Source organism: Solea senegalensis, unplaced genomic scaffold, assembly GCF_019176455.1.
Source record: "Solea senegalensis isolate Sse05_10M unplaced genomic scaffold, IFAPA_SoseM_1 scf7180000014696, whole genome shotgun sequence".
Taxonomy (NCBI): Eukaryota; Metazoa; Chordata; class Actinopteri; order Pleuronectiformes; family Soleidae; genus Solea; species Solea senegalensis.
The window spans coordinates 865-13,175 of record NW_025321097.1 but is presented as its reverse complement, the minus strand read 5'-3'; the positions used below and the strand labels follow the sequence as shown (position 1 = coordinate 13,175).

General features: G+C 39.2%; 1 protein-coding gene across 2 annotated transcripts; it reads left to right on the top strand.

The window, feature by feature from the left end:
* The first annotated feature begins 680 nt into the window (after positions 1 to 680).
* On the top strand, positions 681 to 10,484 carry LOC122761367 (iduronate 2-sulfatase-like). Of its 2 annotated transcripts, XR_006358548.1 has the most exons (14): positions 681 to 871; positions 1,806 to 1,942; positions 2,037 to 2,214; positions 2,425 to 2,513; positions 4,540 to 4,740; positions 6,064 to 6,234; positions 6,376 to 6,502; positions 6,967 to 7,137; positions 7,533 to 7,639; positions 9,215 to 9,331; positions 9,732 to 9,842; positions 9,928 to 10,053; positions 10,163 to 10,304; positions 10,389 to 10,484. XR_006358548.1 is itself a non-coding variant. In XM_044016588.1 (13 exons), the coding sequence occupies exons 1-13, from the start codon at positions 796 to 798 to the stop codon at positions 10,241 to 10,243; spliced, it is 1,692 nt and encodes a 563-aa protein (XP_043872523.1). In that variant the 5' UTR covers positions 681 to 795; the 3' UTR covers positions 10,244 to 10,484. The 2 variants fall into 2 exon arrangements, 1 of the variants encoding a protein (XP_043872523.1); XM_044016588.1 differs by having other exon boundaries at positions 10,163 to 10,484.
* The last annotated feature ends 1,827 nt before the right edge of the window (positions 10,485 to 12,311 follow it).

The following is a 12,311-nucleotide window of genomic DNA, read 5'->3' as shown; positions in this document are numbered from 1 at the left end:
TAAAACTACTATCAACACGTCTATGTGTGTTAGATATTCAAATGCATACAAATGTGTGGAGATATGTTTAATTATTCATGTTGGTGAAATGCAGGGGGTTTGTCCGAAAAATAGCATTTACATTATCATATATGTTCCCAATTTTATTCACACAAAAGACAGAAACATGCAAACAATTACAGTATATGACTAAAAACTGCTGAACTCTAAACAGGATTCCATTTGTCTTGCTCAAATATCATTCTGTATTCCTTTCTTATTGATGATCACTTGTGTGAATGATTTGTCCTCTTGTCATAATATTCAACTTTGCATGTGCACTATCCATTTAGTCCACTGTGTCTAAATCTGTGTCTTGAAATTCTCAGCTCCTTTTGTACATGGGGACGTTGACCTTTTATTATTATGCTTATTAGTCATATTTGTTGTGCTTGGACATTAAGTTTTCTTATTGTTTGATAAAATATTATCAAATCAAATTTCCTGTTGTCTATCTCTAGATGATTGTTTACATAATCTAAAACGACTTTAAAACAGTACAAACACACACAAACAAACAAATCAGTTACAGTTATTGACTGACGACATTTAAATAATGTGTTAGCAACTTTTGGGGGCGGGGCGAGTGTTAAATAAGCCAATGAAACCCCTATATTCGGATGACGTAAAAATCAGGAAGTTGTAAAAGGTGACACCATGGATGGGTGACACAGACAGGCAGCGTTTTAGTTTTGACGGTGTGTTGTGGACGGTACATTGTGGAGGGACAACAGAGAAAGGCACCGACACACCGAGATGTTCCTACTTGTCCGAGTGTGGCTTCTCCTCCTGTTTCTTCACACACTGACACTTGCTGCTCTCGCGAGAAGAGGTAAAGTTGTTCTCGGCCAAACTTTTGACTATCAAATATCATAAAAAGATGAAAGTTCCATTTTTTATGAGTCATTTACCGCCGTTGTTTCACCTGCAGACTTGTTTTGCGGGGTCGGGACTGTGTAATAAGTCTCTAACTAGCTGGCATTAGCGATAATGGATTCTCATTATGTCGTTTATGTATTTATTTAGTGGCCGGAGCTGGAGTTTCCTGGCGTTAATTCATTTACTGTGGTCAGTGAATAACTCTTATTGTTCCCAAGTTTGTGGGCTTATTTTGTTAGCTGAGGTTTAGTTGAAAGTAAAACATGCCACTTTGAATATGTCAATATTGTCTGTAATATAAATCCTTGCTTCTTACTTTGAGAATACATCACTGTAGTTGTTTGTAACAACAACATTTAAACTGAATAACTGTAGTGTGTACCCTTGTCCTCTAAATTCTTGTCATGTTATCCTGATTTAAAATGACTGCAATTCATGATGTTGTTATCATATTTGTAAATGTATGCTTGAAGGTTTTAAGATATTCTTCTGTCTTCATTTGGTTTAAATCTGTAAGCAAAACCAATGTTAAACAAAATAATACTTGTAATGTAACTTCTAAATAAGATGCTGATGAATCAATAATTTATTAAAAAGGACTTTTCCCTTGTGCTGCTTCAAAATAAATCACTAGGACTTTATGATGGCGCGCTACAATGGTGTTTCCAAGTAACTCTGTGAAATATGAAACTTTTTCTTCATTCATGATTATGCTGATAATGGAAATCCATCACAGTCAACATATTTGCAGTGGTTTTTATCATGATGTGTGATACGATTGTATATTCCATCCTTTCTCCACTTTCCTTCCCATTAGTTTGGAAAGCCTGCAGAGCTCACAGCTGAAGAGTGAAAGCAGTGCAAACATGACTGTGCTTGTTTTTCAGGGAGGAGAAATGTCCTCTTCATCATGGCAGATGACCTGAGGCCATCACTGGGCTGCTATGGGGACTCTGTTGTGAAGTCACCAAACATCGACCAGCTGGCATCCAAAAGCCAAGTTTTCCTCAACACATATGCCCAGGTCAGTCACTGCTGGGTATGTTTACCACCTCTGGGACTAATCAGATTTTGTAACCTCCGTGCAATCTTGGAATGTGTGTTTTCCCTTTCCTTAGCAAGCTTTGTGTGCTCCCAGTCGGGCCTCTATGTTAACTAGCCGCAGGCCCGACACAACCAGAGTCTACGACTTCAACTCCTACTGGAGAGATCAGTCTGGAAACTACACCACTCTGCCTCAGTACTTCAAATCCAGTGGGTACTTCACCGCGTCTGTGGGCAAGATTTTTCACCCAGGTAAGATTAATAGCATACTCTCTTAGGAAAAAAGAAAGAATAAATAATTTTAATGTTATTTTCACAAACACCGTGGTCAGCATAAATAGGAGGAAGTGATACAGAAAGCAGTGGTTATTATTGAAAGTGCAGCTGGGTATTATGCGGAGTTTGATCTTCATGATTTTAGTGTTTCCTCATCGCAGTTTGTGTCGTTTTCTCTTGTTTAAGGTATCTCCTCCAACTTTTCGGATGACTACCCTTACAGCTGGTCCATCCCTGCCTATCATCCACCATCATTTCACTATGAGAAAAAAAAGGTACTTATTTACTTGTTATTCATTCATTTAGGTGATTGATGCAGAATCATCATCATCATCATCATCATCAAAGAGCTGTGCAATTTGGCCAGAAATATCATGATAAAATGAAACCAGTTAATTGTGGTTGTCTGCTAAAAATTAAACAGAAATCTACAAACACCGTAACAGAGAAATACTTGTGTGTGTGTGTACAATGCATAAACATTCTATCAATATTACTATGTTGCAAAATATCATTTGATTTAACAAACATCTCAATGTCTGAGTCGCTAACACTCCAACTCTCAGTGAATTGATATTTTTCACAGAAACTGGAGTTGGTTTATCACTTTGATTCATACTTGTGAGCTGGCTTTGAAAAATTAATTCATATCCTGTAGGGTCTGAGTCAGAGACTGAGATTGCGTCATTAGTAACAAAATCTCTGTCGGATACGTAGTCGTTCAGAGAATCGCGTGGTCAGACAGTCAAGGGCTCATGGGCAGCACGTGTGCAAAAACTGGTGTCTCTGTAATATTTCAGGAGGCAAAATGCAACATTCATTTCACTTGAGGATGCTCTTTACTGACTGACTGATCCACCTTGATTCTTTGTGCTTCACATACTCTTAAACCCCAGCGTCATTAGTTTCTATTCTGACTGATTTGTCTTTGATCAAACCTGGTCTGGTGTTATTCCCAGCACTAAGCAGGATATTATCCAAAACAGGTTTCATGTATTCTGCTCACGTTCATCAGGTAAAGCTGGTTAAGTAACAATCCTCACATAACAGATTCAATTCACTTCAGTTTTATTTGTATAGCACCAAATCATAACATACATTATCTCAAGGCACAGTACATAGACAATATCAAGGAGAGCAGAGAACCCCAACAGTTCACACAATGAGCAAACACTAGCACTTACACTAAGTACTTACAAATTGTTATACATACAGCAGATCTACCTAAAAACACTATGCAATTTTTGCTGGATGTGCTGTAGCAAACACACAAACAATGGAAGCCGATGTTTGAGGACTCCGTTTTTTTTATATGACCTTATCTCAGTCATGAACTTACTAAGCCTGATTTATGCGGTTTATCTCAAGTTGCACATTTCCCACAGGGTCCAACAAGGATTTTGAAGCTATTAGTTGCTATTGGCAGAAATACCAGTGGAGTATTTAGCAGCCGAAGTGCCACATCACATCTCCCGCAGGAGTAGGCAGAGAGTCGATAGCAGACTCATGTTTGTGACATAATTCCAAATGCGTACTAATGTTTCTGTTTAAGTGCTGCATGTTAAAGTGTGCAGCCGTTTGCCCGCAGGTGACGACATCTCACTGCTGTATTTGTCACTTGTTATCGCCTCCACCTTAGTGTGACCATGTTTCGGTGCCAGGATGTACAGTTTGTCTGCTTTAATACTACCATTTCACTCTTGTATCATTCCTTGTTTTATTTTAAGTGTGGTTGATTGAGGTATCGACACATTATAAACACAAAGTTCTGCTTTCTGATTTTAAAGAAGTTTACAATCACTTCTTTTCTTGGTTCAGTTTCCAGCGAGATCATCATCATCACAGCTCACATAGGATGTTGGTCCACTCCTGCCTTTGTTATCTTGTGTCTTTGGTGTTTGAAAATCTTTAATTTGTATTTACCAAAGTGACACAAACTTACCAAACAGGACAGCCCTGTATTTCCTGTGTCCCAGCGAGCTCATAACACTGATCTTCTCTATGAACTGAGAAAGAGTAAGCAGTTTATAAACTTGAGTAGATTTTACTAGGTGAGTCTTTTTGTTATAAGGCTAAAATCCCACTGTCCTTTCTGACAGCCATGTTATCGGTGAGGGCAAGTGTCTGAGCCCCAGGCTGCTTCACAAAAATGACAGCAAAATTATACTGCCACACTTGGGGAACACTATATTTATTTGAAATGATGTGTCATGTTCTGGTCATTCTCATCAACAATCTTGGTAGGATCTATGCATTAAAACAATAATAATGAGAATAATTGTTTTAAAACTTTGTTTTCAGTTATGTAAAGGCGACGATGGTAAACTCCACGTCAACTTACTGTGTGCAGTGAATGTGACGGAGCAGCCTGGGGGAACCCTCCCAGATCTGGAGAGCACAGAGGAGGCTGTGAGGTTACTGAAGAGTTGGGCCAACAACGACGCTCCTTTCTTCTTAGCTGTGGGCTTTCACAAACCCCACATACCCTTCAGGATACCACAGGTACACGGCTGAATATGAACACCTGCAAACTTATGGTTAAATGGCACAAACAATTGCAAGATACTATTTAACTCATAAATCAGTATTTCCATTAGCTGCAGGTTGTCTCCATGTGTAGTTATGATGAATGGCTGCATGTGGAGAAACCCTGGACTGACGGAGAGGAACCTGTAATAGCAAAGATAGAGATGCACACACTGTCCCTGAAGTGAATGAGATGAGAACTGACATGGATATAGAGGAGATGCAGTTCAGCATGAAGGCAGAAGAGAGCGTGATGTAGTGGAATTGGAATGAGAGCTGAGAGTGACAGAGCCGAGATGGATGTCAGTGTGCGAGAGAGGTTTCCCATAGAGTGTAAGCTGAGAGATGAAAAGTGGGGAAAAAGGTCAAGCTGGCTCGTCTCTGCCTGCATGTGATGTACGATGTGATTTTCAACATTTGGTGTGGACACGCCCCGACAACAGAGCAGAGCACAAAAAAGATGGCATTTCCTAGGTAGAGAAAGAAAACCCAATCAAACCATAAACATCTGAGGTCATCTACATAAACCTGAGTGTCAGATAACTCCTTTTTAATTTGAAAGTTATAATTATCAGGCCTGCCATTTGCTTGATTATAACTTTTGTCTTAGTAATTAGTGATAATTACAGGTTTTAAACAGAGTGAGTAAGTGATATGGTTAATATTGATGAGCGATGTCAAAGGGCCAATAGGCTTAGCTAATGATGATGTTTTGTTTTTTTTATAATATTCATGGCTTAATGAAATAGTACTTCAAATATTGTGATATTCTGTGGGAAAAAAAATATTATGTTCTTTAAAAAGACATACAACGGTTTGGCCTTTGGGCCTCGGCGGCAACTAAACTAACATTTAAGTTTCACTTTTCAGAAATGGAAGCCAGGTTTTTAAATAGAGAAGTGGTAAAGGAACTCATACCTTAGAAATTCTACGGTATGTGTTCCTTTACCACTTCTCTATTTAAAAACCTGACATTGAGTTAAGGCTATTCTAAGTTAGAATAGCCTTAACTTAATGTCATGAGGATGTTAAAATTGACCCCTGAAATTAACAGGAAGCCTACGCGCACTGACTAAATAAAGACCTACGTAGTCTATGTTATATTTTTGCCTTAAGAGATGATCCAATTTTTACCTTGTTCTTTGCTTTGAAAAAGTCATTCTAACAGTTAAGCTTGGGGTGAAATTTATTTTGGAAATGGTTTCACATTTGAAGAAAAACTGGTAAATTGAATACTTGCACAACGATATTATATCGCAATAAAAGTCATAATATACCTGGAAACTTGTTTATTCGCAGGAGTACTTGAGTCTGTATCCCATAGAGAACATGACCCTGGCTCCTGATCCCAACGTCCCAGAATTCCTTCCTCCTGTTGCATACAACCCATGGACAGACATCCGAGGGAGAGACGATGTCCAGAAGTTAAACGTTAGCTTTCCTTATGGACCAATTCCTAAAGACTTCCAGGTATGAGCTTGCTATTTTCAAGACTTTTTCTACCGTCACTCACTCACTCATCTTCTGCCACTTTATCCTACACATGAGGGTAGTGTGTGTCTATTATTTCCTGTCAGTGCAATAAGAGTGTTTTGTATCACTGTCTTCCAGCTGCGTATTCGTCAGCACTACTTTGCTGCTGTGTCTTACATGGATGCTCAGGTTGGACGTCTGCTCAGTTCCTTAGATGCACTTGGTCTGGCTGATGACACGATGGTGGTGTTCACCTCAGATCATGGTTAGTAGACGCATGCTTTAGATATAAAACAGGAATGGATGAGGATGACATGAGGATTCATTTTCACGTAACTTTATGAACTGAATACCATTTTTAGGCTTCCGATAGTGAGATGTTTTTGGAGGTTGCTGGCCTTGTGGTTCTACCACCAGATGGCAGTGTTGCAACAGCACAGTGTGCCTCCTTTTTATGATTTTTCTATATCAAAAAAAAAGAGAGAAATCCTTGGGAAAAGAAATTGTCATAAAAACTCAGTCTTTTAATTTTACCTCCAGTGAAAAATGCTGGAGTGACTCTTATTCATTATATATTCAAAATTCAAACAAAAGCCTTCATTTTCATATTTAAGATGGTAAGAAAAAAATCAGTAAGACTTCCTTTAAAGCTTTCTTTGTCTAAAATGACGTCTGTATGGTGTAGTTGACTGCATCTCAACATATTTTGCTCTCTCCCTCTTGTTTCAGGTTGGTCATTAGGTGAACATGGTGAATGGGCTAAATTCTCTAATTTTAATGTTGCCACACAAGTCCCTCTTATGTTTTATGTTCCTGGCATTACAATACCTCGTGATCAGCTTGGAGAGTCCACTTTTCCCTTCATCGACATCTTAACCCAGCCAAAGTACCGTTTTAAGAGTAAGACCCACCACACCAACTTCACATTAATTGCTATTGATAACATGAAACGTGTACTTTACTCTTCAGAGCACCATGAATATCAAGTCAAATGAAACTAAATTATTATTTTTTTTTTAATTGGTCACATCAACCTTGTTGAAACATTTATTAATATGCCAACTTGATTTTAATGAGTTCTTTGATATAATGGACACATTTAAAAGTATTTAGACAAGGATACACTTTGATATTTTGCCTCTAGACGGTTTTTTGCTTCAAATGCAAATGGTGCAATGATGATGATGAAATTTCAGTGCAGGGTGTCTAGTAAAACTTAAGGGATGTCTAAACTAATTTGCTGTCGGTGGTTAAAAGACTTTCCTCTAATTGGCTGACCTCTCTCTCTCTTTTAGATGACAAAGTGAGAAGAAATGTGGTGGAGTTGGTGGATGTTTTTCCCACAGTCGCTTCCATGGCTGGCCTCAGAGCACCTGAGCATTGTGCTGATGTTTCCTTTCAGGTATGAAAAGAAAATGGAAGCATTTATTAAGTCTTAGTAGTTTTCAGACAGAACACACCAATTTTTTTATGTATCTCAGCTATGAAGACAAAGATGTTCTGTTGCATTTCATTAGTGGCATGGCCGCGGGGGAAGTCTGTCGATTCAGACTGAAATATCTCGACATCACAACAGTTGGTACGGATAGCTGTGACACTGATTAATGAATGAAGTTTGGTGATTGCACTCAAGGTTTAAGTGAAATGTCTCAACAGCTGTTGGATTAACTGTCAGGAAGTTCAGTTCAGACGTTCCAGATGACTTGTCATTTCTGAGTCGATCGTATACAGTTTGATCTGGTCCCCATCATGCCAGAATTCACGTTTTATCCAGTATTCTAATGATGACAAAATACTTGCCTGACATAATTTCAAATGTTACATATACATCATACCCGCTGATCATCAAGGTGTTGGTATTAGAGATGGGATTTATGGCTCTTTTGAAGGATCTTGATGAGCCGTTCAAAAGACTGGCTCACTATTTTGGATCTTTGTATAAAATGTGTCTTAGTGTAAATGAAGCTCTTTAGATTTGTTAATCATGCAACACCCTTTTATTTATAAAAAAAAACTAAGCAGTCTACAATGAACTTTCATGCAAATCTATACTAAACTAAAATTTGTAATTTGTAAACAATATTATTTTGGCATACATTACACTGTGCTTCGCCGTTCTTTTCATCCGAAAAGTGCATCCGAATGCTGCTGCGCTTCCTTTGGCTCATAGCTGCAGTCTGACACTCCGCGGTCCACACTCACGTGAAATTTGCATATCAAATTGGCACCCCAGGCTCCTCCCCTTGTCGTGCATGCTCTCCGTGTCAGTGGAGTAGCAGGAGGAGCTTGTGTGCGTGACAATGATTTAAGAAAAAGAACTGCTCTCAACTGCGACTCGGTTCCCATCGTTCATGTTAAAGAGCCGTTCAGTAGATTTGGTTCGTTCGCAAACGTCACAACTGTAATTGGTATTTTCACTGTAAGAATGCTGCCTTGTTGATTTAGTTCTCTGCACCACAGAGCTCAATGCTGAGCTAATGAAAGTGTTGAAAATACTGGTAACATGGCTACAAATGTATCAGCTCTGGGAAGTAAAAATATTAGACCAATACAATCAGTTTAGGTATTAATAGCATTTTTAAGCTAAAATAGTAGGGTAAGGCTTGGATTTAATGGTCTTGCCAACATTATCATTGTGCTGTATGCTAACATGCTCACATGGCCTTGTTGTTGATTCAGTTGCTGTAGGTAATTAGTGAACCAGACATTGCTATTTAAAGTGGACAAAAACAATACAATCAAAACCACATACCTGTTTGCGTAATTACTTCACATTACACTCTTATTCTCTGAAAACTAAACTGCAGAAACACAACTCAAAGCGTGTGGGCACCTTGGGACAGCACAACATGGCTCCCCAAAGTGAATCAAAACTTGATCTCTCCATAAACGCGTCCAAACGTCCCCAACATGACTGTGATCTAATTGTCTCTGACATTTCCTTGACTCTGCAGCCCGTTGACTCTCTTGCTTTCAGGAGGAGCTGTGCACAGAAGGAGACAACCTGGCGCACACTTTCCGACGCAGGGAAAGAGGAAAGGATGAGGAAGCAATAGCTTACAGCCAGTATCCTAGACCTGCTGATACACCACAGGTACCAGAGGCCGTCTGTGGGTTTGTTTGTTTTTTAAAAGCAAGTTAAAAATCCTTGAACTTGGGTATGTATTTACTCCAAATGTGTCACACTGATAAAATGAGTGTGAAGGTCATGCAAAGTGAAGTCCTGTTGAATGTGTGCTTACATGACCTGCCACTCTTTGAACCTCACATTTGCACCAGAGCTGCCAGCTTCAAACACACTGAATTAAAGTGTCCAATTGAGTGATGCACCTGCTGTAGGTTAATGTTTGCACAGGACTGTTTGGCAGCCTGACATCAGCTCATTGGCAGGCACGCAGGATGAGTTGGCAGCTGCAGATGTGACCACACTGAGGAGATATTCCACAGTATTTTGCGTCGTTTTCAAAGTTGTTGTTGGGGTTTTTTTTTATCAGGTGAACTCTGACGTTCCTGACCTTAAAGACGTGAAGGTCATGGGTTACTCTCTACGCTCCTGGGATTATAGATACACTCTATGGCTGGGATACAACCCAAAAACATTTCAGGTATGTGTATCATACTCCTCCAGCATTTTTTCAATAATAGAGACAAATTATTCTTAACTGATATTCATATGTGTCTTCATATTAGGTGAACGTGTCTGACGTCCATGCTGGAGAGTTGTACATTTTAGCAGACGACCCTGGAGAGGACAAGAACATCTACAGTGACCTGGAACAAAGTGTGGTAATAAAGAAACTGTCCACGCTGCCTCGTGTAGGTTAAAGTTGATCTTATATTCTCATTCACTAATGGCTTTATTCATGTATTTATTTATGTATTCGTTTATTTACCTACTTGTTTACTTCTGTTTTGACTCGTTCAGCCTGTGACTCTGCAGAGGAGAATGAAGCTGCAGCTCCTCTACCTCACAGCAGGGATGAAAATGAACCGGGGGAAGGCGTGATGACGAGAATAAACTACAACAGATGGACAAACAGGGACATGTACAAAGGGAAGACGGATGGGTAAAACTTTTTTTTTTATCTAGAAAGGGAGAACGCCTTGAATATTTCTTTTAACGCACTGCATACTTGATTCTGTAATCCCAGGGGGTCACCATTGATCTTCAGAGCTCAGTTCATGACTCACTGTCAAGCAGACCTGGATTCACTGTGAGGGAAGTGAATAAAAATATATATATGTGTGTTTTTGGTTTCAAGATATTTTTCCTTTGCAGGAGTTTCTTTAAAACGGGTGTAATTTTAATTCTGATGAAGAGAACCATCCATGTGGGAGCAGAAAGTCGTGACTGAATCCTCTTACTCAACACAACAGCTGCTCTCATTGTGGGTAATTACTGACTTGTGTTGAGTAAATGTCTCTGATTTTGAATGGCAATGGTTGAAGAAAGACCCTTTGCTCTTTGGGTGGGTTTTCCTGTTCTGCAAGGTTATAGCATTAATGTAAATATGCTGAATGAAAATCTATAGCTAACTGTATACAGTAGGCAAATCGCTGAAGATTAATTTGATCAATATGTACATATTTAATAATTCAAACAATTATGATTTTGTGGTCTTTGGAGAGACCCTCGTCATCTCAGACTAGTTTCTCTCTGTTCTCAGTCTGTACGCCAGGCGATCACTAGATTAATTATATTTACTTTACACAACTGTCCTCAAAATGTTAAACCGCTCTGATCGACTGACCTCGCCACATCCTCCAACACTGACAACACATTTTACATGCCTTTTACAAATCTTTTCATCGAAGAAACAGCATTAAACCAGATATTGATTAATGGTGACACCGTCTTCCCTTTTGGAACAAACGTATCGATCAGCCAGCTTCAGGTGTAGTCTCAACTTTCCAGTACAACAGCTAAAAATGACTTGAATTGTTTTGTACAGTAATGTAAAACAAAATTACATTTCTATTTGCACTTGATGTCCCTCGCAGCTGTTTGCTGCTCCTCTTGTAAACAGTCGGTTCCGATCAATTTGTGGGCCTGAAATGAAGTGAGTAAAAGCCATCCCATAATAATTCAATGCAAATGAAACTGAGCATTTTACTGCTGTTCCAATGCGTGAACATTTTGTGCTGCGGGTAATTTAGAAGAAGGCAATTTCGGCTTGGATTTCAGGTTCAGCAATGAATCAAAGTGGTTTAGTTTGACGACTTTTACTGAAGGCTGCACTGTCCTCGTGTTAATGGGATACTGGTGAATCATGAGATGTGTGGGTCTCCTGTGAAATGTCAGGATGTTGGAAAAGAACTGACTCATTTGCCTTGTTTGTCATCAGACGGTACATATGGTCAGATACTGTAACTTGTACTCCCTCACAATTTTTTTCTGTGGTTTGTTTGTGTTCAATGGATTTAATCTGTAACATGATACAGATTTACAGATATGCTCAGTGGAAAAATCATCTTACCCCCTTGAGTTTGGTTGTGTTGGAACATCCTTAAACTTGAGCTACATCTCTCCTCATGGAAAATAAAAATGTACAAATAATAGAAACCTTGAGCTCGGCAAGAACACATTATGTATTCATGTCATGTCATTCCATTTGTCTGTGCAAACAAATAAAATATTTTTGTATTTTTTTGTTATCATCCCAACCTCCTGTGGTGTATGCACTTTTGTGTGCTGGAGAAACGGTACATTATACTGTCTGTCCACACATCCTTTCCCTCTGTTATTTTTGTGCTCGCCCTCTACTGAATAGTGAGGGAGCTCCTCGGGGACCTTGCCAGTGCAAGTGAGTGTTTTCTCTCCCTCCTCTCTGTGATGTTTCTCTCCTCTGGAACAGAGAACACACAAGCCCACTCTCTGGCACTGGAAGGATGTGGACTTAACACTTGCTAATTTGTCCATGATTCCACAGAGCCAGTCTGCTTCTGCAAAACAAATGGTGAACAAACAAAAATACTTGTAATTGCATTTTGATACTATATATCCTTTTTTTTAAAAAAAGGTTTTCAATTCCTGGCAATCATGTACAACCATGTGTACAACTTGGCACGAAGTG